The sequence below is a fragment of the Hypanus sabinus genome, chromosome 23 (genome assembly GCF_030144855.1).
Source record: "Hypanus sabinus isolate sHypSab1 chromosome 23, sHypSab1.hap1, whole genome shotgun sequence".
NCBI classification, from domain to species: domain Eukaryota; kingdom Metazoa; phylum Chordata; class Chondrichthyes; order Myliobatiformes; family Dasyatidae; genus Hypanus; species Hypanus sabinus.
The window spans coordinates 22,450,693-22,477,970 of NC_082728.1; the positions used below are offsets into that span (position 1 = coordinate 22,450,693).

The following is a 27,278-nucleotide window of genomic DNA, read 5'->3' on the forward strand; positions in this document are numbered from 1 at the left end:
TGATTTTTTTTAATAGCGAGAAAAAACCTGAAAATATTTAAAGTATACAGTTGCAGTCAGCAGTGGGTGACTGAAAGAAAGAGCACTATTAATGCTGAATAGTCTTTATTCCATATTGTCTGTATTTCCAATATGTTTTATATCATAAAGGCACATTTGTTGCATTTGCAGCGCTGGGCAGAACGAGATGTTTCGACAACACAGAGCGCATTTCGGATGATTTTCATTTCGAGTAATCGTGACCTTTGCGACGACTCGTACAGCTGCTGATTGGTGGAGGCGAGTGCGCGCCTCTGATTGGAGGAGGTCTCCGAGCGGCTGGAGATGGCGGGGTTTCGGGCCAAAAGCATTTGTTATTGGGACCAAATTAAACCCGTGCAGCCCTGCGGAGGGAGAAGGGGCGCCCGCGGATCCGTGGGGCTGCTGGCCTCGCCACCCCGCGTCTGCGTGTGTAACTGCTCTGAGTTTATCTACATTTATCACGCCAGCGGATCCCTGGAGGTGAATGACAGCTGTCAATCTCTGGCACCTGGTTGATGTTGCATTTATGTAAAAATTGTAGGCAGCGAGGTATTTGTTGTGATTATCCCATAACTGTGGGCTCTGCTGGATACCAGCAGCTCGCTTATATCATTTGCCACAAAGAAATCTGACTTTTAAATGTTTTATTCAATTTTTCTGCATTTTCCAGAAAACTACTAACTTTTGCTTATATGATGACAACTTTTTCTTACATAGAACATCCATAGTTTTTTTAGTTAGAAGAGTAAAGGGGAGGTTGAGATACTGACCAGTTAAACAAGGAGATTACCCCCACCCCCGCGCCATCCAATCCACAAGTGAGTTTGAGCCTGTGGTAAATCTATTGAGTCTTGTATTTAGATGTTCCAGGTGTCTGTTAAAAATCGTTATTGGCCACTTACAAACATACCTGAGGTGCTTAATGTCAACATTCAGTGTCCTTGCTGAACTTGTTTGATGTAGCTGAAATCAAGTTTTTACCTTTGAGATTTCACTGTGGGTCACAGACTACCCTCACCGCCACCTTGGGGCTGTGACTTAGTGGATAGAAGTTTTTCCTCAACTGTTTCATTGGCTGGGCTTAAGGTGTTTTGTCTCACAAAGCCTTTGCCAGTTTTGATCAGGACAGTTTTTACCTGAAGTCTGGGAGAAATAAGTTTGAGCTTAGTATGTAGCTCAGTAGTGGAATGTGGGTTGCAGGACCCTCTTCCAGCAAGATCTGGACCACTGCTAGCTGAGGGCAAAATGCCAGCAGTCTTTCAGTTACAACCTGCTTCAGGTATATATTGGTTGGAACAAACCTTGAGATGTCCCGAGATTGTGAAGATCTGTGTTCTTCATTATGTAGCTGATGGGTGGATGAGCTCTTGTCCACTGGGAACAGCAGTTGGAGGATATTTAGGGAGAAGATTAAAAACCTTTCCTTTATGTTCTGTCGGTAGGTTGTATATAAGTTACCCAGTACTGTGTGGCAAGTGGAGTTGGACAGGAGAGGAGAGCAGCTGTTCGTGCTGTGTGATGGTGGTGGAATATATAGCATACTTTTAAAGAAGAACAGGTAAAAAAAAGGCCTTCTACATAATACTATATTAGTAAAATTGTATTAGATACTAATATACACTCAGTGGCGACTTTATGAGAATCGCCTGTACACCTGCTCCTCTTTATTGCAAATATCAGCCAATCTTGTGGCATCAACTCAATGTATAAAAATAAGCAGACATGGTGAAGAGTTTCAGTTGTTCAGACCAAATAGCAGAATGGGGCAGAAATGCGATCTAAATGATTTTAACTTTGGAATGACCGTTGGTGCCAAACGGGATGGTCTGAGTATTTCAGAAGCTGCTGATCTCCTGGGAATTTCACACACACAACATTCTCTAGAGTTTACAGAGAGTGGTGCCAGAAACAAAAAAATAGTCTGCGGATGAAAATGCCTTGTTAATGAGAGAGGTCAGAGGAGAATGGACAGACTGGTTCAAGCTGCAGAAAGATGACAGTAACTCAAGTAACTATGCTTTACAACAGTGGTGTGCAGAAGAGTCCCTCTGAAAGCACAACACTGAGTGTATATTGGCATAATGACCACAGTGAGTGTATTTGATATAGTTGTATATCTGTCAGATAAAGTGTTCGCTGTAGTTTCAGATAAGCAGCAGTTTCTAGTTAAAGATTCAGATATCGGAGGATGTCTCCCCTGCAGTTGTTCAGCATGACACATCGACCAGTGAAACAAGTCAAAGGCCAGTGATCTGTAGAATACTGCAAACCTGCACCAAATGTATGTTTGTGTGCTACTGCTCAATGTGCAGTTACTCATGTGCATCTTCTGTTCTCTGAATCATTTCCTACTACTGTGTAAAAAAAATAACATAGAGGGCAGTATTGCATAGGTATCAGTATCAGATTACAAACCTGTTGTTGTGTAATGGTGGTACCAGACATTTAGTATTTCAAGGCTAATGTAGGAGAAAATCTAAACTGTGCTGAATATATCATAGGGAATCATATCTGAATTGTATGATTATTGAAATTGCTCAGCTTTGCTTGGTAATGTATTACTTAATATGAGTGCTTTCTCTGTTTAACTCTGGCTACTGTTACCATCAATACACATTTCTTGGGGGATATTCATCCTGAGCAATAATTTAAAACACCCTAAATGTTAGCTCTCTTACTGTTGAAGTATGCATGGATACTACCCATTGACTTCAGGCCACCAGCGATTGAGACCTTCCCGAACACGAGAAGATCTGCAGATGCTGGAAATCCAAAGCAACACAAAGCATACACACAGAAAATGCTGGAGGAACTCAGCAGTCCAGGCAGCATCTGTGGAAAAGAAACAACAGTCAATGTTTGAGGCTGAGGCTCTTTAGTCCTGATGAAGGGTCTCGGCCTGAGACATCGACTGTTTACTCTTTTCCATAGACACTGTCTGGCCTACTGAGTTGCTCCAGCAGTTTGTGTGCGTTAACTTGAGACCTTCTCTGTGAATGCTGGCAATCTTTCACAGATTCACTGTCACAAAGGGCTATGTGGATTCAAGTACAATAATTTACCTGAGTGAATGAAGATGTTCTACCCCCTCTCCTGTGTGACTTTTATCACAGTGACATGACTATCTGTGATAGGCAGTGAATTATTGGGATTTGGAATCCATTGGTAACATTTTTCAGTAGCACTTATTAAATGTGATTTGTGCAAGTCTTTGAAAATGACAATATAAGGGCGATTATAGGGAGAGTCATACAGCATCTTTGACGAGCTTTAAGCATGGAGCTCGGCTTAGTGATCTACAATTTGTTGTAGTATTGATAGAATGTTGTAATTTTCAGATGTAACACTAGAAGTACTTATCGGATGAATCTTCTATGAAGTGCTTGGTAAAGACCAGATACTGACATAATGTACCCAGACGTGGCTGGAGACTTGTGCATAGGGGGTGTAATTTTAAGATGATTGGAAGACGATTAAGGGGAGATGTCAGAGATAAGTTTTTTTTATACGGGGTAAGTGTGTGGAATTTGCTGCTGTGGTGGTGGTAGAGGCAGATACATTAGGTACATTTAATTGAATTGACTTTATTATTACATCCTTCATATACCTGAGGAGTTAAAATCTTTACGTTATGTCTCCGTGTAAATGTGCAATTTATAGTAATTTATAACAAATGGTATGTACAACAGGACAGTCAATCTGCCATAGAAATACAATTGTGTCAGCATGAATTAATCAGTCTGATGGCCTGGTGGAAGAAGCTGTCCCAGAGACTGTTGGTCCTGGCTTTTATGTTGCACTACCATTTCCCGGATGGTAGCAGCTGGAACAGTTTGTGGTTGGGGTGACTCGGGTCCCCAATGATCCTTTGGGTCCTTTTTACACACCTGTCTTTGTAAATGTCCTGAATCATGGGAAGTTCACATCTACAGATGCACTGGGCACCACTCTCCATAGAGTCCTGCGATTGAAGGAAGTGCATCTCCCATACCGGACAGTGATGCAGCCAGTCAGGATACTCTCAATTGTGCCCCTGTAGAAAGTTCTTAGGAATTGAGGGCCCACACCAAATTCCTTCAACCGTCTGAGGTGAAAGAGGCGTTGTTGTGCCTTTTTCACCACACAGCTGGTATGTACAGATTACATGAGATCCTCCATGATGTGTATGCCGAGGAACTTAAAGCTGTTCACCCTCTCAACCCCAGTTCCGTTGATGTCAATAGGGGTGAGCCTGTCTCCATACCTCCTGTAATCCACAATCAGCTCCTTTGTTTTTGTGACAATGACGGAGAGGCTCTCAGAAAGGCACAAGGATGTTAGAAAAATGGAAGGCTGTGTAGGAGGGAAGGGCGAGATTGGTCTTGGTAGTGGGTTGCAAGGTCAGCACTATATTGTTGCATGGAGAACCTGTACTGTTCTGTGCTCTATGTTCATGGGCAGGGCTTGTTCTTGCCCAGATTATTATGGAATGCAAGGATGCGGAACCTTGAAATCGCCGGACTGCTTTAAAGAAGCCTGATCCCCTGACCCAGAGACACAAATTCAAATCCCTGCACAGCAGCTAGGGAGTCTGATTTCAGGTGGTTTAACAAATCTAGATAAGCTGCTTTTCGCAGGGGGACCATGAAACTACTGAACTATCGTAAAAGCCCATCTGGTATGCTCGTGTTCTTAGAGAATGAAATCTGCTGACTTCCTAGTCTGGCCCGGTGAACTGACTCCGGCTTCAAAGGAACGAAGTTATGGCTGAACAATAAACCAGTTTATTCAGAGATGTTCACTCACCATGGACAGATTTTAATAACATAAAATGTTGTCAAACAGTGCCTTCCTGCCACTTTTGGAAGAAGTTAGGCTTGGCTGCCAAATCAACACCTTTTTGTTTGTGGATTTTGTGAGAAGTGTGGAAGCCTTGGCACAGGCAGCAGGTTGTAACTGGACAGGTAATGGGGACTTGATTCTGTCACATTCTTCCATCATTGCTGAGCTTTTCTGTGTCTCTAAGTTCTATTGGAAATATTTCTAACTGACCTGTGTAAACCAAACTACCTATATCTATCAACCAGTCCTAATTCCGCAATAATTGATCTTGTAAATTCTCAGTCCTGTGGACCTAAAATGTGTTCATCCCCACATTCTGACTGTAGTTCTGTTGCTCAGTAATGTAATCACATTGAGACATTTTGAGGAGATAGTTTTCTACCCAGGTCAATGACAACCAAACCAGTACATCATGAGGTAATTTTTAATCTGTGGAAGGCATGCCTTATTACAGTGGTTAAAATGTTTCACAAGGTAGTATTATGTTTAATTATCTGCAAGGTGAATCCTGTGAAGTGTACGATGGGGCTTTCATTTACCCAAATAAAAGGTGACCAAAATTGTACTTTAGTTGGGGATGACAACTGCAACAGTGATAATTCCAATTACAGGGCACCTTCATTCCAATTACATTACATCTTCATTGTGACACTATGCCTCAGGCACTTCTTTAGGAGCATTAGTAAAATCATGCTGGCATTAAGCCATTTCAAGATAGATAACGTTTGATTGAAAAAAAAGAGGCTTTAAAGAGATTCATAAAAAGAAAGTGATTTACATTTCAAGATTTCCTTTTAAGTTCCTTTCCAGGACATCCCTAAACACTTTTTTTCCTGCCTTTGAAGTATTCCTGAGGTGCAAATTTGTGCCAAAACTCTCCACTACAGTAATGCGATCATTACCAATTGGTCTGTTGAGAGATGAGAGGAAGGTAAATTAAACAGAGGGGGAGAATTAGGGAGGAATTCCAAAGACTTGGCTGCTGGAGGCACAGCTGTATGGAGTGGAGTCATTATATTGGAGATGACTGGGAGGCTGAACCGGATTAATACAGAGTGTAGCGCTTGAGGAGATTAAGGAGATGCAGGGAAGGGAGTCCATATATTTTCTATAGACTTAAAATGAGTCAGGATATGAAATGAATCAGTTTTAAATGGAAAATCCTTGAGGCAAGTTTGCTGGATGCTGGAAGTGGAATGCCAGATATGGTCTTGCTTTACATTGGAGGTCTGTTTATCATTTTCAGCATATGTGGCCCTGAAAATAGTGCGAGAAGCGAAACAACAATTAGTAAGACTTAAAAATTCTGTGAACACAGATGAAAATATGTGGAAGAAAAATTAAATCCAAATTTTTCTTTAAAATATTAAAATCTACTGACCATTTTTTAGAACAAAAGACATGAGTAAAATCAGTGTTAATTTTCTTATGCAGATTGTAAATGAATTGGAGGGAAAATTAAAATGTCTTTTAGTGTCAAACCCTATTCTATTGATAAAACATTTTGGTACATTTTGGAGGAAAGTTTTCTGCCCTCAATAAATTCTGTGCCATAAAATATTTAATAGCTGTAACTCTACAACTGTCTGCAGACAGGAATCTCACCTGGATTGACCTCTATGTCCAGATTGTCATGATGTCTGTTTCTCAGTATCAGCGTGGATAAAATTGGGTAGGGGGGTTGAAATTAATTTATCACAATTGACAAGGTCTTCCAACTGGTGAGAAGGGAATGGTGTGTGCTTTCAACCTGTTTGATATATGGAAGAAAATAAAAATAATTCCAAATATTTGGTAGCTGCTGAAATTCCGGTGCCTCTTATTTTCTCATTGTCAGCAGCTATGCAGTCAGATTAGGTTTAAGATGGACCTGAACAGTCGTTGGGACTGTAAATTCAGTGAGTGTTTTGCCAATCGTAAGCATATGCCACAGTTACACAAGAAATTTGTCATTGCTTGAATGCCTGCAGTGGCTTTGCCCATGATAACTGAATTGTCTGCTTTGGTTGCTTCTCTGGAGCCTGGTCCACCACCTTTATAATTCAGTTTTCCCTCAGCCCTTTCCTCCCAGTTTCTTCCGGAGTGTTACTGATCGCTGTCATGTTTCATTTCTCATGTGGGGCACTGTGTTGACTCTGATCCCTCTCCAGGCACATCCCTACTCCTCTGCTTTTCTGCTACCTTGCTGCTGATGTAGACTCTGAGCCTCCCTTTGCATTCTGTGAAGTGTCCATTGAGGAACGAGCCAGTGCTTCTTTATGAATATCAGAGCCGCTTTTCCCATTCCCCACTCTTGCTCACCTTGCTATCCAGTGCACTCACAGGGACTCGGCTTCCCAACCACTCCATCCTGCTTGGTGTTCTTACCACCATCCCTCAGGGACGCTGATGGATCATTCACTCCCTGTCTGCATTTCCCTCAGTAAAACTCCAATAATCCGGCATCGGATTGTTCTGGAATTCTGATGGTTCAGCAGTTGGATTGCTTGTGAGTCCCATGTGGAAGTGAAGAGTGTGCAGAGGGTGTTGCCCTTACACTCACCAGGTTCACTGGAACAGTTCTGTACGATTGTGTACCTTATAAAAATCAGAGAGGAATCATCTAGGAAATCTGCTTGCAGAAAATTACTGAAGTCCAAAGGATGTGGGAATACTGGTATTTTACTGTACCAGCTTGCTTCTTAATTGGGTCATTACTCTCTTCAGTGGTGTAATTGATGCCCACATTTTTATTTTGTCTATGTGCCTATCTAGGAGTCTCTTAAATGTCCTTAATGTAAATTTCTCTCCGTGTAATCCTTTCTGTGATGTTCCTCAGTGTGTGTGTGTATATATATAGAACTAGCACTGACAACCCCTCCCCATACTTTCCTCCAATCGTATTAAAATTATGCCCCCCACCCCTCAGATCATGCAGTTCAGTCTTGGGGAAAGGTCTTTGGCTGTCTATTTATGGCTCTTGCCATTTTGTACACCTCTATCAAGTCACCTCTCAAAGAGAATATTTGACCACTTCTCTCCTTTTTGCTATCTACTTCAAAATCTACATCCGTCTGCAACTGGGCCTGGAAAAATTGTTCTCTGGGTTAATCACTGCTCCATGGTCATTACCAGGTTAATCTGATATATAATTCATGTAACTAACTGTTGCCCAGTCTAGTTCCATTCCAATAAGTGCTGGTGGGTTCACACCACCAAATCCATCTGTTAATCTTTGCACTTCAACCGTCAGCAGGAGGTACAGGAGCCTGAGGTTCAGACCAGGTTCAGGAATACGTATTGCTCTGCAATCATCAGGCTCCTGAACTGACATGGACAACTTCAGTCACCACAACACCTAACTGATTCCACATCCAACAGACTTACTTTCAAGAACTCTACAACTTATGTTCTCCGTATTACTTATTAACATTTTTTATTTGTACTGTTTGTCTTCTTTTGCTCATTGATTGTTCGTCAGTCTTTGTTTATGTATAGTTTTCATAAATTCTATTGTACTTTATTTTCCTGCATGAAAATGAATCTCAAGGTAGTGTATTGTGGTTGTCCATCATGTCTGATGATGTGCAGATGAGTTTTTTAAAGTGGAAAAACCGTTGCAACTGGGATAGTTCCACTCTCTCAATCTCAGAAGTCCGGGTCCAGTGGTACAAACAAGTGTTACAGACTGGAGTCTTCCTTGGTTGCCTTGGATGGCAATGATGTCTCCTGTACCTTGTCGTACCCTTCACTCTCTGCAGAGTGTTGCAGAACCACCTTCCTGGCCGATGGATCTCACTGTAGATCTCATCTACCCAGTCTGTCATTGCTGACTTTGCATGCTAGGACAGGCATGTCCCTATGCCCCTATCCACTGGGGATATGAGACCCACTGGCTTTCCCTTTCCTGGTTTAGCCCTCTTGTTGAAGTGGTGTACTAGGTTGCATGCAAACCGTTACTTGGAGACACAGGTGAGAGCTGAGTGTATAGTGACTAAAGATGAGTGAGTTGCCTGAGAATGGACACAACGAGCCTCTTCACTAGTGCACATCTTCACAAAGTACATATACGTACTTTGATATTAAATTTACTTGACTTTGACATTGACTTTAATCTTGCGTCATTCTGGAGAACAAACGTAATCCCTGAATTCTCGTTTCTACCCTCAACTTCCTCCTCTTCTGTTCATCTCAAAGGTCGAAGTAATATATCATCATAAACTATCTTGAGATTCTATTTCTGTCTCTTGTGGACATTAACAGCAAAACAAAGAAATATACTCAGTAGCCATTTTATTAGCTTGTGCTGTCTTGCTGTTGTAGCCCATCCACTTCAAGGTTCGATGTGTTGTAATATGTGGTTATTAGAGTTACTGTCACCTTCCTTGTCAGCTTGAACCTTTCTGGCCATTCTCCTCTGACCTCTCTCATTAACAAAGTGGGTTTTTCCCCACAGAACTGCTCCTCACTGGATTTTATTTTGTGCCATTCTATGTAAACTCTAGAAACAGTTGTGTATGAAAATCCCAGGGGATGAGCAGTTTCTGAGATACTCAGACCATGCAGTCTGACGCCAACTAGCATTCCATGGTCAAAGTCACTTGGATCATATTTCTTCCCCATTCTGAGGTCTGGTCTGAACAACAACTGAACCTCTTGACTGTGTCTACATGCTTTTGGGCATTGAATTGCTGCCACGTGATTAGCTGATTAGATATTTGCATTAACCAGCTGGTGTACAGGCATACCTAATAAAATGGCAATGGAATGTAAATGTACTTTGGTAATAAATTTACTTTGACTTTACTGTAGGGTCATCCTGGAGAACAAATGTAATCCCTGAATTCTCATTTCTAGCCTCGGCTTCCTCCTCTTGATTTCCATTGTCCACAAATTTCCTAGTTACTGTGATTGACGTTTGGCTGTTTCTTGTGCCCTTTTGAACCATTGGCTTTTGGATTGACTGCCGTCACTAACAATTATTGCAGCTGACTTTCTCGCATTGCTTGCTTTGGAGGGTTTTTTTTCCATTATGGTTTCAGTGATGTCCAAAGGGCAGTGTGTCCAATTAACCTGGAAAACAGGGAGCAGGGCAATCGGGGCGTCTATCCAGAAATTGCTTTGTTGGGCTCATGTCCCGCGTTAACAGAAAAACACAGGAAATATACAGCAGGTCAGGCAAGCATCTGTTTTAGGGGAAAAATAACAAACTACAGATTTTGAATAATATCACCTGGATCCTATTTTAGTGAAAGACACAAAAAATGCCCATTCCTCTCGGGAGTAATGCACTTCCAGGCACACTCAGTGTTATTATAGACTCTCGTCTACATTCCACTGCTATCTGCACAAAACACATTCCTCAGTATCAGTGAATCTCTGAATTTTCCTGCAATTGCACGATTATCTTTATAACCTTTAAGTGGAGAGTGCATTTGCACCAGTAATTTAGACATGTTTTATGGATTTGGCCTCTCCACATGATTTTTATTGGTTGACAGCACATTGTAAATTTTGCTGCTAATGTTATCAGTATGCCTCTCATTTTAAAAATTCTGCACTTTATTTTTCCCCAGCCGCATGCCGGAGACAGTTGGACAGAAATTGCCCCCGGATCTTTCCCCGTCGGGGAGTGACTCTGACTGTGGCCCGCCTTCTGTCTGTACCGTGGGTGCCGAACATTGCCTTGTCAGAGACTGTACGGTCTGCTCCTTCGTTGGTTTGGACAAAGACATTGTGGTGGTGGCTGAGGAGGAGCAGAATTGGAAGATAAGGACCTTCAGACTGCCAACAACTGGCTCTGAGGACCAGATGTGTCAAAAGATTGAGGAGATAGGGTTCACTTCTCATCTTAATTCACCACATTGTGAAAAATCTGAACCGAGTTACCCACCTGTGTTTCTTTGCGTTTATCCTCATGTTGAAAAGGAACAGAAGGATGGTGAAGATTATACTTGCCTTGATGCATCTGTCTTCGCCCTCCTCTTTAATGTGGACGCCAGCTTGCTGCTCTCACCCATCGTCCTTTGCGGATTGCCAGATGGCCAGGTTTATGTTTTGCCAATGAGGTACACCAGATCTGAGGCCAAAGGTCATCCACCTCGAATGACAGTGCTGCTACACCTCGAGCAGCCAGTGGTCTTCATTGGACTTTTGACGTTAAAACGGGAAGTGAGTGATGATCAGGATCCCCAGCCATCAAGGTCCAAGCCCCAGATTCCCAACAGCATTGTTGTAATCGGAAAAGAGGGCAAAGTGGTGATAATCAAGTCCAGCCTTCGGATGGAGACGTGGTCTCCCTGTTTCACAGAGTACCACCTCCAGGGCCCCATCATCAGTGCTTGCTCTCACGCTAGTACGCTTTACTACAGCACCCGCTCAGACTTTTATGGTGTTGAAATCCTACGTAGTGAGAATTTTTCTGGGAGGCTGCCAGATGGGGAGAGTGGCCAGGCTGGTGGAGCTTTGCCTTCCATTCTTCTTCCAGTCAGTCTGAACATCTGTGGGGTTGTAGCTGTTTCCAGGCCTTCACTAACTGCTGAAGGTATTCCTGTCACTTCTCACTTTAATTCTTTGTCCCATTTGCAATCTGACCTCTGTCTTTGGGCTCTTGCACTATTCTAGGCAGCCCCAACCATTGCACAAGAAGCACCTTGCAGCCTTCAAGACTGCACGGGATTACACAATTACAGATGACCAGCTTTTCCTGTTTGTGTAAGATCTAGCCAATTCCATCGTAAGGCCTTCCACTTTAACTTGGTTTTTCCTCTCTCCATGGATGCTGTTTGATCTGCTGGGTACTTGCTAAATTTACTCTGCTGTGTTCCATCTTTCAAGGGTCCAGCATTTTGTTTTAGTTCTCTCTAATCGTCCTCTGGTCCCCTTCATCAGCTCTGAACGCATTATATCAGCTGGACAATCTAAGCCTCCCCCTGTCATAGACAATCATCATCCCAACCTGCACACTTTTTTCCCCAGTTAAAATTAAGGAGCATTTCTCCCTTCAAAGAACGCTGCCACTTTCCTGTGTTCATTTCCCATTTCATGTTAAGCGCAGAGAAATCTGACTGATGGCCAGAAAAGATTTGTTTTGAAGCGACAGTAAAAGCCCTTCCTGTCGAAGCTGCACCTGATTCTAGGGAGGATAACGCCCGCAGTCGGCTATTGAGGGTTGTTCAGATTTAATCATACTAGAACATCTTGCCTCTGCAGAGTGAGGACGTCTTTCGTAAACATGAGATTCTGGAGGTGCTGGAAATCTAGTGCATGGGTTCCCCACTGGTGATCTGTGGACCCCTCAGTTAATGGTAGGGGTCCATGGAATTTAAAAAATAAGAGGTGGGGAACCCCAAATGTAGAGAAACACACACAAGTTAATCAGCAAGTCAGGCAGCATCTATGGAGAGAAATAAACAGTCAGTGTTTCAGGACAAAACCCCTCATCGGGTCATCTCGTGTTAATGCATTTGTACTTAGATTAAGATGGAGTGTGTGAGTGTGAGTGTGTGTGTGTGTGTGTGTGTGTCCATCCTACACAAGAGAATCGTCCTTACTTAAGGTGACTTAAGGATTTAAGGTGACTGGCAAGAGACAAAAAGAATCAATAGGGAAAACTGTGCTGAATAGTAATGATAATTAAATCATAGGCCGAGAGTTTGGAAGTAGATTCAATTCATATGTTTGTTTTAAAAAAGGAGTTGAAGGTAAGAAATTGGATGGCTGTGGGGAAAAGCTGGAAGGATGGGAATATGTTGTTTGTTACAAAAACAACAAACATGGGCAGAATGGCCTTTTCCTTTGGTACAATGACTCTGTGCTCTTTACTTTGCTGACTCAAGTTGCATGTTAACCTTTGCCTCAGATGTACGTACATTCAGCGACATGATTGTAGATGTATCCTGAAATGAGATTTCTGTTTGTCTCCACTTGTGTATTTTGACCAGGTGACGTAAACTTAGTGGCCCTGACTGAGAAAGGGAAAGTGATGGCGTGCACCTTGCCCCACCCCCTGAGTGCCGCCCCCACCCCGAAGCTTCAGCCAGCCTGCACAGGGCAGCGCATAAAGGACCTTCTCTCTGGGATCAGCAATGTCTCTGACAGGTAGGAGGTCATCCTCAAGTCTGCATTCCAGCTCCCTCAAGCACAGACCTTGAGGGGAGATCAGAAGGAAGTTTATAGAATTATGAGTGGCAGAGATAGGGTAGACCATCAGAATCTTTCTCCCAGGGTGAAAGTGTCAAATGCTAGAGGACTTGTGTGGGGCAGGTGGTTTTACATAGAGTGGAAAGTGTAAAAATTGCAGTTGATAATGGTGTTTCATAGACGCGTGAGTGCGCTGGAAATGAAGGGATTTGGATGATACATAGTCATAAGTAGTTTAGTTTAATCTGCCATCATGCTCAATGTAGACATCGTAAGCCAAAGGGCTTGTTCCTGTGCTGTACAGTTCTATATTCTACATGCACCATTGTTTGTGAAGAGCCAGACAATCCGGAAACCCCAATGTTTGGGCCCGTGCTCATGGTGTTTTAGTAGAACAAGGAGTGATCTCACTGAATATTGAAAGACCTGGATAGAGGAGATATGGAGATGCTTTCAATTGTGGGAGAGTCTGAGACCAGAAGACTATGCCTCAGAATAGAAGCATGTCCCTTTAGAACTGATGAGGAGGAAATTTTGTAGTCAGGGTGGTGAATCTGTGGAATTTATTGCTGTGAAGGCGAAGTCGTCGGATATATTTAAAACAATGGTTGATAGGTTTCTGCTTAGTAAGGGTGTCAGTGGTTATAGGGAGAAGGCAGAAGAACGGAGTTCAGAGGGAAAATAAACCAGCCATGATCGAATGGTATAGCAGACTGGATGGGCTGAATGGCCTATAATGGCCTCCATTCTACTCCTATATCTTAAGGCTTAATTTTCACTCACCTTTGAGTGAACTGAGCTAGTTCATAGGTGAAGGTGATAGTGCTTCCAGCTGAAGTAGCTGTTTCTTTGCAGACTGCCTGACCCATCGAGGAGTCTTGTGACAGTTCTCACAGTTGGGTAGCCTGCCGCCATTCACTACCAAAACTTGCAGGAGAGGATTCTGCATGGATTACACACCATAAACCTCTGTGTAACCTCCTCCCAGCAGAAGTAGCACCTATAGGAGGGGAGAATGGGAAATTGAGATATAGTATAACAACAGAAATCAGGGGATAAATTCACTGTATTCTGATTTTTTTTTTCTTTTATAGAATCTCTTCTTTGAAAGGTATAATGCAGCAGAAAGACAAAGCCTTAAAAGGACTGAACCAGGACTTCAACATATGCTGCGCGCTGCTATCCGATCAGGATAAAGTAAAGGAGTCTTCTAAACAATCATTCAGCTGCTCCATCACTACAAAGTGGAATCATGTTCTACTTCAGGATTCGTTGGTCATTTCAGTTGTATTGAAGAACCTCAGTGATTGGTCTTTGCAGCACAGGTGGTTTCTCTGTGTCCAGCTTGTTGCCCAGAACTTGGTTTTGGCCAAGGTGTCCGACAGCACAGCATTCTCTTATGCCTTTCTGATTAGCGAGCTTCCACCTCGAGAGAAGATGGAGGTTGCTATCCCTTTGAACTCTGAGGACGATGGTCTTCTGCTGCTTCCTGTGACTGTTCACTGCTTTCTTTATTATAACTTGAACACTCTTAACATGACAACTGCCAGCAGACTGCCCGTCTCTCCTAGACCTTCACTGCCTTTTGCACCTTCAGAAAGTGATGGAGTCTGTCTGCCCCTAAATACTCGTGTTATTGACTTGTTAGATTGCTTGCACATTCATGGTGGAGGAGCAACTGGAACAATACCACACCTGAATCATAGGCGTACCACTTTGGATACATTGGAGATGTTCTTGCGTTCTGCTATGTGCTCTGAAGGCAAAGATATTAGGGGCGACAGAACTGTGAATAGCCCTTTCGGTGGCCTTTGCAACGATAGGGTGGGTGCTGGTCCATTTACAGCTTCTTTCAAGGTGTCCTCTGAACTGATGGAGGTTCCACTAAAAGATATTAGCACAGGTGAGGAACTTTTCTTAGAGTGATGGGCTGAGATTTTATCCTCTAAGATTACAACTGGTCTGTGAGGTTCTGTACATCCCTCAGAAGATCAAGCGGCATGTATGGAGAGGAATAAAGAGTTGATGTTTCAGGCCGAGACCCTTCCATCAAATCTGATGAAGAGTTTTGGTCCAAAACATCGATTCTTTATTCCTCTCCGTTGATGCCGCCTGACCTATTTTTCTTCCAACATTTTGTGAGCATTACACTGGATTTCCAGTATCTGCAGAAACTCTTGTGTTTCTGTATTTCCCTTTATCTTAAAACCCATCTGCTGTAATCAGATTTCAATCTAAGAATTAACAGGATAGCATTTCCCATTTGCAAGCAAATTTCAAATAGTTTGCCCTCTATATATGTGGTCTTCATAACTTCACTACTGACATTTGGAGTTCGCTCTTCATCCTAGATTCCCCAAAGCACAAGAATAGCTTCCCTCTGTTTGCCCTAACATTTCCCCTTATTATCTTCAAAGACTTCTCAACCACAGCACGATCCTGCTTTCTGTAACTTAACCCAAAGTCAAAGCAGCATTCTGAAGTCCACTCACCCCTCAGGTCAATGTATCCTCCCTAAGGTATGATACCAGAGAACAGCTTTTCAGATGTGATCTCATGAGAGCATTGACTGACTGACTGCTCCCCCTCCAACCAGCACTCCAGTCATCCAGATATAAAGATATTGATTTATTTATCTAATTTAATCGTTTCTCTACCTGTTGGTGAGATTTTTAAAATTTTTATAGTGGGCTCAAATTCTCTTTGGGCCAACACACATAGAAATTGTAATATAGCCCATCCATTTTAGATCTAAAGTGCATTATTATATAACATGGGTATGAATGTGTAACATATTGGTAAATTGTAAAGCTTGTGCTTTGGATTTTGCATTTTTGCTGTCTGTGAAATCTTTAGTAGTTAACTAATAGTCTATTTTAATTTCCTGGATACGCTGTGCACCACGTATGGGGAATCCAGGGAGGGTTAGTGTCTCCGATGAAGGGGCTAGTCATGCCCACTCTGGGGCAGCTCGCTCACATTTGGTCCCCATCTCAGTTCTCACCTGTGGCTCCGAGTAGTTTTTTTGCATGTGATAATGGCCACACCCCAGTACACAACTTCAATAGGTGGGCTAAACAGGTGAGGGTACTGGTGGGTCTCCAGTGATGTAGGAGCATGCTTGTCCCAGCATGCAAACTCATTTCCGGTGGACAGGGTGGATGAGATTAACCGTGAGATCCAACGGCCAAGAAGGCGATCCTGGAACTCTTCATGGAGAATGAAGGGCATGACAAAGGACTGAAGAAGTCATGTTCATCCACTACAACCAAGGAAGACCCCAGTTGAGATGACAACTTGTACCACTGGACCCTGGCTTATGAGGTCAAGCGAGTGGAACTGCCCATTGCAACGGCTTTTCCACTTTTTAAAAACTCTCCCACACAGGTTTCACTCTCATCATCAGATACAACAGACAACCAATCAATCACTTTATCTGTCCTGACTAGTACGGATTAAAAATTGGGAGAGTCGTAAAACTGACTGATGAGTTGTTGATAATGATCAAAAAATTGCATGGTTGGACTCTCCCTTTCATTCCTCACTTAGCTTTTCTCTCCATTAATTTTGGAAACATCTGAAAGTTGCGGGTGTTTCAAAGCTTGTTCACCAAGAAGGTACTCACGTTCTGATGTGTGTGCTTCAGACATATGCATGCCTTGGTGCATTTCACTGTATGTTTCAATGTACATGTGATCAGTAAATGAATCTGAATTTGATGAAACAGGCTGGTCATAGTTCCTGCAGAGGAAGCAGATCAGAGGCTGGTGAAATGTTCAGTGCATTGATACTGTGGGAAGAGCCAGCATAGGCTCAATGGGCTGAATAGCTGTCTTCTGTGCAGTAACTTTGATTCTTCCAGTGGCAAATTCAGGTATCCAATTATGCTCTTGCCCTGAAACAAAAAAGAAACACAAAATAGTTCTGCTGACCTCTTGGGACTGCTGGTTTTGGAAGAGCTTTCCTATGGAGCATTCGAGAACATTCAGAACAGAGACACGAAGCCTACAAGAGCCCATGAGCATTGTGACTAATGGTAGTCACTTACAATTGTTGCAGCTGCTATAGTCATTATGGGCTTTCTTTTGTCATCAGGGCTTCGGTACAGTACAATGGTTGTTGTGTACGATTGGAAAACAAGCACAATATACGGCCTTTCCAAATGTTGTTTGTCTGGAGAGTTTAAAGCGTTTGCCAATTGTTTTCCAGAGGCTCAATCAACAACCCTACCCTGTCAGGCTGTCTGTTTTCTCCATCTCCCAGTAAACAAGAGTTTAAAGATAATCTGGAAAAACATAGCCTATTCTATAGTGCTGAGTTTGTATACATTACAAGAGAAGTTCAGCTAAAACCCAATCGCTAAACTGTTTCATACTGTACAAGCGTGTATTTGTCACATCTCTAGCTGTTCAGTCCTGGCATGTGATGAACAGGCCATGTTATACCTCTGGACACGTGCAGTGATATCAATGGGTACACAATAGATGTTTAATGTCACTTGTACAAAATTTTCCTGTATATTCAAATCCTCCTTTGGTGCACCCTTCAGAAGACCAGCTTTGGGGCCACAGGAAGAGCTGCCAAAGTGGTTATCCCTTGTGCTGGAGTTGTGGCTGACTCTATATTGATGCCTTTGGCCCATATCTCTTGCAACTCGCATCCTTAACCAGAGGGTTATGGACATATTGGGGCACAGTTATACGCTCACCCTTCCTATGTAAGTGTCCATCTTTTCAGGATAGATTTATTTTTGCTTCCCATTGAGGGTCATTCCCACTTCCCACCACATCCTTCTGACCCTTGGCTCTCTGCCTAGCAACACCCATCAGGGTGTAGAATGTTAATCTCATGGTCATGCACCCCACTGACCTCCACCTTCCTCCCAGTTAAAGAAGTCTGTAGCTCATAAGTATCATTGCACCAAGATCAGACAGGTTAGTCTGTTGTTTTGGAGATTCCAGGAAGATCAGTGTTAGTAAAAGTGGCATAAAGTGGACGTGGAGAGGATGTTTTCTATAGTGGGGGAGTCTTGGTCCAGAGGACACAGCCTCAGAATACAAGGACATCCCTTTAAAACAGGTGAGGAGGAACTTCTTGAGCCAGAAGATGGTGAATCTTTGAAATTCATTGCCGTGGGTGGTCGTGAAGGGTGTTAATGGTTACAAGAGAATGGGGATGAGAGTGATATGATGATGGAATGGCAGAGCAGACTCGTTGAGCTGAATGGCCAAATTCTGCTCCTAAGTCTTATCCTATGTAATCCACAGACTCCTTAACTTCCAGTCTGAATTTGTAAAGTGGATCTACCCAGACATGAAGCTACTGCATACGCAGGGAACACACACCACTCTGTTCAAGGGCCAGGACTTGTGTGTGTACTTGTCTGGGATCTCAGGTTTTCTATTTTTACTGGGGACAGGTTATACACTGAGCTTGCAGTCTCTTGATAAAGTGCCAAATCCAGTGGAAACTGAAACCGTCATCACAGTAAGTTAATACTGGCACCACTCCATGAGACTATGGCTAATGAAAGGACAGTGGCTGAAGTATACCATCTGTGCAGGACTTGTCTGTGTCCAGGACAATGAAGTGGACAGGAAAGATCATTGCCAACAGTGCTAAGGGCTGTTAAAACAAAAACTTAAAGCCATCTTGCAAGCACAAGAGATTCTACAAATGCTGGAAATCCAGAGCAACACACAAACTCCTGACACTGCAGGTCAGGCAACATTTATGGAGAGAACCAATATTCTGAGAATGCTGTAATTCCTTATTAACCAAATGAAGCCACTGGAGCTAAAGGGGTTAGATTGCACAGCTCCTCAAAAGGTGGTTTCCAGGAGTTTCCACCAACTGTTCCATGTGAGTATTTGTTCCAACTTTCATCTTAAAAGTTTCTTCCCCAGGCAGTTAATCTGACCAATCATTCTAGTTAGCCCCCCTCCACCCTGCCTATCGATTGCTTCAGTCTCTGCATTGTACTGTAAATGCTGTTTACACTGTAAATACATGCAGGTATTTGTGCCTATGCACATTTTTCCATATCCATACTTTAACCTCTATTTTTATGTAATTTCTTAACCTTTATAATTGTTGAATGTTTTTGTTCCATGTCATGCCAACACACCACAGCAAATTCCTAATATATGTAAATGTTTATGGCAAATAAAGTTGATCCTATATGTTCTGTCCTGCATACACTTTTGGTTCTCCAATAAGGGTGTTTACAGATAGATTTCGATTCAGAAGCTCCTGATATTATTTCATGAACACTGCCCCACCTTTTTCTGAATTTGATAGTTTTGATGTTATCTTTCCTTGATTTCTCTGGCATCTTGCATTGAGTTTTTATTTTAATCCCTCGTCCCAGGAAACATGCCGGAGAATGGATCAAATGTCCTTCAGTGGTTGCTGTGCACAAACCCTGAGCTGGAGGCATTACGAATGCAGCCTGTCCCGGCTGTGCATTGTACAGCGCCTGATGGGAGCCGTGTTCGGATACTCACAAAACAGGTAGGTGGTTGGTCTTTATGCAGTCACAGAGTGCTGGGGGTGCACAACATGCTCACTGTGCAGGACAGGGGACCTCAGATTACACAGGGATCATTAGTGGTGAAGCAGTTCATGTCATGCATTGACTTTGCGTGGTTTAATGGGGTCATTGCTCCTAAATGGAAAAGGAATCAGGAAGTGGAGGGTACAGCTCAGTCCAAAATGGGCAAAGCCCCACCATTGAATACACTGCCCTACTGTGCTGCCACAAGAAAGCAGCATCCATCATCAAGGACCCCACAATTCAGGCCATGCCCACTTCTCACTCGCACTGCTGGGCAAGAGGTACAGAAGCCTTGGGTCCCACACCATCAGGATCAGGAATAGTTATTGCTCTGCACCTATCAGGCTCCTGAACGAACATGGATAACTTCATTCACCAATACAGATTCACTTTTAAGGACTCCTGTCAACGCATGTTCCAGTATTACTGGTTTTTATTTGCACAATTTGTCTTTTTGTATACATTGGTTGTTTGTCACTTTTTGTTTATATACAGTTTTGTGTAAATTCTACTGTGTTTTTCTCTCTGTAAATGTTTGCAAGGAAATGAATCTTAAGGTAGGAAATGGATATGTACTCAGGGTAGGAAACGGTAGGGTATGTACTTTGATAATAAATTTACTGGAACCTCAACGTACAGAATGTGTAACCTTTGATAGTTATCTTACTGGGCTAGATAGCTGCTCGTGAGCTTCCTCACCCCACGCTGATCCAGCAGACTGTTGTACTTCTTGGGGCCTCTGTGTTGCATTGTGCTGGAGACCTGGCTTCAGCAGAATTGAGGAGTCCCCAAGCAGTGACCTGCCTTCAGCCTGTGAATCTTGGGACCTCACCCCCAAACTACTCTGACCCTGCAGCTAAATCTATTGGTACTGATGTTTTAGATGAGTCACAGGCATTTAAGAATTGCTAAAATGGATAATTTTGCTTTTAAAACCATTTTCAGTGATAGAAATTATTTTAAAACCAATGCACACAATTATGTAAAATAACAATAAAAATATCTGCACTTACCTTTTTAATGAATGTGACCAGCCCCTTTCAAATGTAAGTACTTACTGCTGCATGTACTTGGTCTCAGTTGTGACCAAGTACCGACTAAGACCGGCTAAGTGCACCCTCAACAGGCCTGCATCATCAGTACTGAATACTACTCTACTCCTGTTTTTAAGAGTATCAGCGGGAGTTGAACATTGCCTCCACAGGCCAGCTCCACCAGACAATAAGATAATGATTAACCTGATCTTAGCTACACCTCCATTTTCCCATCTGAGCCCCACAGCCCTTGATTGTCCTGTAGTCCAAAATTCTTTTCCAATTTTGAATATATTTATTGACTCCACATTCTCAGGGATAGAGGATTAACTCATTTGTAATTGTGTGATTATTTATCTTGGGAGACCATGTCCCCTCATTCTACCAAGGGAAAGATCATCACCCATCTGCTTAGTCAAGCCTTCTCAGAGCTTTTCTTGTTCTGCCATTCCTTTCCTTACAGGTTGAAGTCTCCGGTTTTTCTGTTGATGGTCCAATCACTGTTACGGAAATTGTGTTGGAGTGTTCCTCGCTGACCGTGTTCTGTTTCTTGCATCAGGCTCTCGCTCGGCGTGTCCAGGTAAGAAGTCAACAGTCTGCCCTTAAGCAGAATTGTCCTTAGCCAGGGTGTGTCTCTTAACCAAGCTTCCACTGTGCCCTGATCTGAACCTTGCAATATTGTTGGTTTTCTCCTGTACAGTAGAATACTGCACAATGTCAAAATCAATTGCTGTTTCATGAAATCATACAGAATAGAAGGAGGCCATTTGTCCCATTAAGTCTCTGCCAGTTTGTGAACAGGCATTATTTCTTTAATGGGTGAAGCTGTTGTAAATCGAATTTGGTTGTTTCTCATGGTCTCTGCAAACATATTAAATGGAGCTTCAGAATTGTTTTAGCTGATCATAGTGTTTGGTATAGAAATTGGTTGTGTACATGCACTATTAATCAATCATCTAAAACAAGGCAATTAAACTGAAAGGAAAATCTGTCAAAAATTCTTTACTATTCAGAGGATATCTCCCATTTTCTGCAGTCAGTTGTAGGTTTGATAGAATTTTGTCTGACTTTTTAGAATAATGTCAGTTTCCTTGTGTGGAGAGCTTTGAATTAAGCTGTCGCTCTGTCCTCGCCAATGACTTCCAGGGAATAATAATGGAATTAAAGCTCTAAAACAATATTTTTGGAGACATATAACCTTTGAAGAAGTCACTTAATTTATTGAGGGGGCAAACGGCCTACTTTTTCTATATTTTATGTTCATGCCCTCTGAATTTTGGAATTCTTTTGTTGGCATTATTTTTTTTCTTGCACAGAACAGTATAGCACAGTACACAATGCAGTGTTGACCTTTTTATGCTATTCTAAAATAAAGCTAACCCTAACCCTTCCCTTCCCTCCCAATCAAAACGTTCCCTTCCCTTCTCTCCCAATCTAACCCTTTCCTCCCCTCCCGATCTAACCCTTCCCTTCCCTTCCAATCTAACCCTTCCCTTCACTCCCGATCTAACCCTTCCCTTCCCTTCACTCCCGATCTAACCCTTCCCTTCACTCCCAGTTTAACCCTTCCCTTCCCTTCACTCCCAATCTATCCCATCCCTTCCCTCCCAATCTAACCCTCCCCTTCCCTACCCTTCCAATATAACCCTCCCCTTCCTTCCCAGTCTAACCCTTCCCTTCCCTTCCAATATAACCCTTCCCTTCCCTCCCAATCTAACCCTCCCCTTCCCTCCCAATCTAACCCTCCCCTTCCCTTCCCTCCCAATCTAACCCTCCCCTTCCCTCCCAATCTAACTCTCCCCTTTCCTCCCAATCTAACCCTCCCCTTTCCTCCCAGTCTAACCCTCCCCTTCCCTTCCAATATAACCCTTCCCTTCCCTCCCAATCTAACCCTCCCCTTTCCTCCCAATCTAACCCTCCCCTCCCCTTCCCTCCCAATCTAACCCATCCCGTCCCTTCCCTCCCAATCTAACCCTTCCCTTCCCTCGCAGTCTAACCCTCCCAGTCCCTTCCCTCCCCTTCCCTCTCCTTCCCTCCCAATCTAACCCTTTCCTTCTCTCCCAATCTAACCCTCCCCTTTCCTCCTAATCTAACTCTCCCCTTCCCTTCCCTCCCAATCTAACTCTTCCCTTTCCCTCCCTTTCCCTCCCCTTCCCTCCCTTTCCTTCCCTTCCCTCCCTTTCTCTCCCCTAAACTCCCCTTCCCTCCCAATCTAACCCTTTCCTTCTCTCCCAATCTAACCCTTCCCTTCCCTTCCCCATCTAACCCTTCACTACCCTTCCCTCCCAATCTGACCCTTCCCTATCATGGATCCTTCCATTCTTCTTTCATTCATGTGTCTATCTAACTGACTCTTCAATATCCCGAACTGGATTTGAAAACTGTAAAGAGCGAGCATTGGGTGAACAATATTTGTACAGGTCATATAAGGGGAAGTTTACCTTTCCACTGAATGTTATTTTAATCTCTTAAATGGGGGATAAAAATTGAATGGAAAGAACCTTCCCTTCCCTTTAACAAAGCAGGTGGTAAATTCTTTGAATCAACTTTGACTGTGAAACTTCAAGTTGGACCTTTAGTTGGTTTGCTCACAAAGAGTCATTTTTACAGGAAAAGCAGTGGTGGTAGGAAAGGGGGAGAAAGTGTGACTAGGCAGGTCGGCGAGGAGCAGAGGGGTCGGAGGACTTGTTTCTATGCTGTAGTGCTTTATGATTCCTATGACCAAGAATAAACTTCACCCATTATTCCTTAACTCTTTTGTTGTAGCATCCTACTCGGTCGGCTTCAGAGCCATTTGTCACATATAGAGTGAACATTGTCTACAGCATTGAACGTTGAGAGTGGAAAGTGTACTGGCCTGGTTCAGCTGTTCAGATTGCCCATCACTTACTGCCTTCTGTTGCTGACGGATGGGGTGCGGGAGGGTAAATGCAATTTTCACATGGCATTCATGGAACAATAGGGGTAAACAGTGTGCAAGAAAGAGTTTGAACATTTTGGGTCAATTACATTTTATCTTTTCTAGTAGAACAGTAGTTTGGTGTCTCCATCTTTCTACTGTTTAATCATCTGTGGTATTTTGCTTTTGCAATACGAGAATGTTGGCTGCAGTTTCCATTCCTCTTTACATCATCCTGAATACTGGCCACTAACAACAGGTTGGTTGGGGACCTTCCTTAGTTTAATAAAAATGTAGTTTATTGTTGAGAATCTGGAGAGGACAAAGAGAAAGCAGAAGGAATAAATGAAAATTGTAAAAAAGGATCAGATGCTGGAGGTCTGATATCAAAACAGAAAATGTTGGAAGTACTCTGCAGGTCACATGAATGGTCTTTGACCTGTAACTGTAAATTTCTCTCCATAGCTACTGACCGACCTGCTGAGTATTTCTAACATTTTCTGTTTTTATTTCAGAATAAGCAACAGCGTGATATTCCTCTGACATTGAAAGAGACTTTTCAAAGTACTAATATGATAAAGCAGTAGTATTAATAAAAGCAGTTTTTGTGAAATAAGTTTTGAAATTTCTCATTCAAACAGTTACTGCATTTAAAAAAAAAACAAACTTGATTGGGTCATAGAATATTAGCACAACTCATTAAAATACCTTTATGGCAAGCATGTCATTTTAGCATCCTCTCAAATTGATTGATTATATGTGTGTTTTTTCTCTACATTGAACAGATGCTTTTGGAACAGAGTTCTCCCTGTAGTGGCTCGCTGCCCGGCCTTCATATGCAGTCTCTCAGACAGCTGGCACACAGCGCAGAGGTAAGGGATCCGTGAAGTAAACTGGGAATCCTCGCAGAGACTTGGGTGAGGTGCTGGGCAGATGTTGGCAAGACAGTAACTACTTGAGTCCACATGGCATCGTTTTACTGAAAACCCCCCCTCCAAGACTGATAGTGTGGAGAGAGTATGTGGGATTTGGTCCCTTCTCCTATTCTGAAGATTCTTTAAACATAGAGGTTGTGATAACACAAAGAGTTAACCAGGTAGGAGAAGCTGGGGCTATTCCTGAACTTGATCAGTGGTCTGTCTGAAGTTGTTGAAAAGAACTTATTTACGTACACAGGGGTATTGCTGGCGGATAGTTAAAACCAAATTAATTTGTATCTGATTGATGCACCTCCTAACGCAGGTGGGAATTATAGAACAAACAATACTGGAACCAGCTCACATAAAGGGACTTGTTCCAAGTACTTTCAGGACTAACTACAGGAATAGGAAACACTCCTCAATTAGCTGCGGTTGAGCCCAGTGTTTTCTGTTTTTCCTCACTGCTGAATAATAAGGCCTGTGTTTCGGGACATCAATGAATACTCTGATGCTAATCACTGGTACTGGTACTTGGCTGTGTTTCCTGAGCAGGTGCATAGTTTTTCCAGAGTTTGTATTCCCTATTGCCAGCTGGTATGTGCTGTAACATTAACCTCCATTAACCTCCATTAACCTGTTCAAACCCATGTCAAGGTTCATGTAACTGAATGAACCATTTATCTTTCTGTTTTCCTTTGGTTGTGAGCAGTTGTACCTTGGCCTTTGGTAATGTTTGTTAAAGTTGACAGGAATTACTCTGCATAATGAGCAATGTCTAGGGATCAATTCACCATACCTACTACGTTACTTGATGTCTGCTGGATGACCAGTAAAGCCTTTACAATAAACAAAGTACTCCTGAGGCTGTTTGAAAAAAACTGCTATCAGGTTTGTTGTCCATATGGTGACCTCCTTCAAAAATGGTGGCTTTCAGATGTGACTAGCTGAATTATGTAGCAGAATAGCCCTTCCGTATGCAATATCTGGGCTCCCTTCTGAAGAATGACTACTTTCCAGTGAGGCTCTGAAGGGCTGTCAGCACCCATCAATTAACACTCGCGCCAAACTTACCCTGTCAGCACTTGGTGTCTATTGCAAAAGCTTTTCACTTACCACGCTGTCATTAAAGCAGCAAATCCAAGTTCAAAAAGTACTGTGAATCGTGAAGTGTTACTAATTTGTAACATTTACACTTCAACATATTGGATATGTGCATCCACACAGACAAATACAATTAATACAAAAAAAATACATTAATTCCATTTATATTCAAGTCTAATATTTTCTCTCGGGGCTAAACAGACTTGGATAAGTAGTTTCAAAGGCTACATGAGTCAATTTTGAAAAGTTGACTTTTCCCTCATTCACCTGGCATGTTTGTGGTTCTTGACTAATGGTAAAACATAATTGAGAAAGCATCCTTTTTTCTCTACTAAACCTCATATTGCTTCTTTGAAAGTTTGTGTTGCACTAAGAGAGATGGTTGATTTGATAGCCATGCTAACAGTCTAGAAATCCAGGAGCTGTGGCTTTATGTCCGTGGGGTGGTGGGATAGTGAACTGACCAGATTTGGCCTATGTGTGACTCCTTCCCATTGTATGTTCATGATCATTGGTATCTTTGTGGTTAGCTACTAAGAAGGAAGAAATAGTAGGGCCACATTTCTAAAACAGATTCACTGTAGTTGCCTTTGTCAGTGGCTGGGAATCAGATTCGTCCATAAACAAGATCCTCATCCCAACAAGAATGTTGCAATTTTCGATTGAAGTGGTAATAGAATTTTGTATTCTACCTTGAACTGGATTTGACTCCCAGATTGTGAATTATTTTTATGATGCAGAAGTAGCTGCTCAATGGTAACTTTGCCCTTTTGGGTTCTGCTTTACTTGTAGACTCTCCTTAAAGGGGTGCAGTCACTGCGGGACCAATTGTGCCTTGGTGAGGAAGTGAATCGGAGCGGTGCAGCGGGTAAACTACTGCAACTCTACGAGCAGCTGAGGAGCATTGATTTAGTTATTGTGTAACAGGTGGAATGGTTCAAACTGCTGCAATCACCAGGTCATCACTGTCAGTTGGCCCTCCCCTTCATTCTTGAAGGCTGTTGAGTAACAGGAGCCTGTGGTTGATTTTAAGCTGTGCAATGTTCTGGTAGCAGTTGTTACTTCATCATTTGACAAATGGCATGATGGAAAGACTTCCATTTATGTAGCCTTCCCTTCACTGAATAGGGAATCCTGAAGTGATTCCAAGCAATTACAATTAAAGTGTAAGTTGTTTTGAGGAAAAATATCACAAAATGTCACATACAGCAATGAGAAGTTACTCCAGTTGACTTTTTCAGTCAGCATTGCATTGGGAACATGTCTTGGTCAGAACAGCAGGAGAGTCCATGTTATTTGAATAGTACTATGCCATATTTTTATGGTAACTGAAATGGCAAAAGGGATTCTGGTTTACTAGAAGGATAACCTTGAAGATGTGACGCTGCACTTAAGTCTTGCTATGTGTCCTGGCTTGTACCCTGATCCCACCATCTTTTGCCGCAGGCGCCAGGGTGCAGCTGTCTAACCAAGCCAATACGCCACATGTGATAACAGCAACCTTAGAGGACCAGTGTGCATAACCAGCATAGACTCGGAAATTGATTCCTTACAGAAAGCGCACTGTCGTTTCAGTGATGAGATTGGTTTAAGTCTAAGGGATGACAGTGAGGGCTGTGATCCAGAGAGTATCCATGACTTTTTACCAGCCCATTACTAAAGAAACGAGAACTGACGTTGGCCAGAATCTACTGGTGCCAGATGTTTGCCCTAGTGAAGTGTCGGAGGCTTCTGACTGTGGCATGCTCTTGACAATGATACTGAGTTTTCTTAAATGTAGAATTTAAATAAATTTCTGATGGGCA

At 42.6% G+C, this 27,278-nt stretch overlaps 1 protein-coding gene across 2 annotated transcripts; it reads left to right on the top strand.

Annotated features, from left to right (window-relative positions):
- The first annotated feature begins 312 nt into the window (after positions 1-312).
- Positions 313-27,278, top strand: faap100 (FA core complex associated protein 100). Of its 2 annotated transcripts, none has more exons than XM_059948534.1 (9): positions 313-501; positions 1,464-1,579; positions 10,398-11,365; positions 12,765-12,921; positions 14,058-14,866; positions 19,334-19,476; positions 21,017-21,133; positions 24,238-24,324; positions 26,266-27,278. In XM_059948534.1, exons 1-9 carry the CDS (start codon positions 325-327, stop codon positions 26,395-26,397), a joined length of 2,706 nt encoding a protein of 901 aa, XP_059804517.1. In that variant the 5' UTR covers positions 313-324; the 3' UTR covers positions 26,398-27,278. The 2 variants fall into 2 exon arrangements, with proteins under 2 accessions (XP_059804517.1, XP_059804518.1); XM_059948535.1 differs by having other exon boundaries at positions 26,920-27,278.

Bases quoted from the DNA above. Each gene is read 5' to 3' on its own strand.
- faap100 (XM_059948534.1), top strand. From the start codon at position 325: ATGGCGGGGTTTCGGGCCAAAAGCATTTGTTATTGGGACCAAATTAAA. The intron at 1,580-10,397 runs GTAAAAAAAAGG...ATTTTTCCCCAG, and splicing joins ATACTTTTAAAGAAGAACAG to CCGCATGCCGGAGACAGTTG. The intron at 21,134-24,237 runs GTAAGAAGTCAA...TACATTGAACAG, and splicing joins CTCTCGCTCGGCGTGTCCAG to ATGCTTTTGGAACAGAGTTC.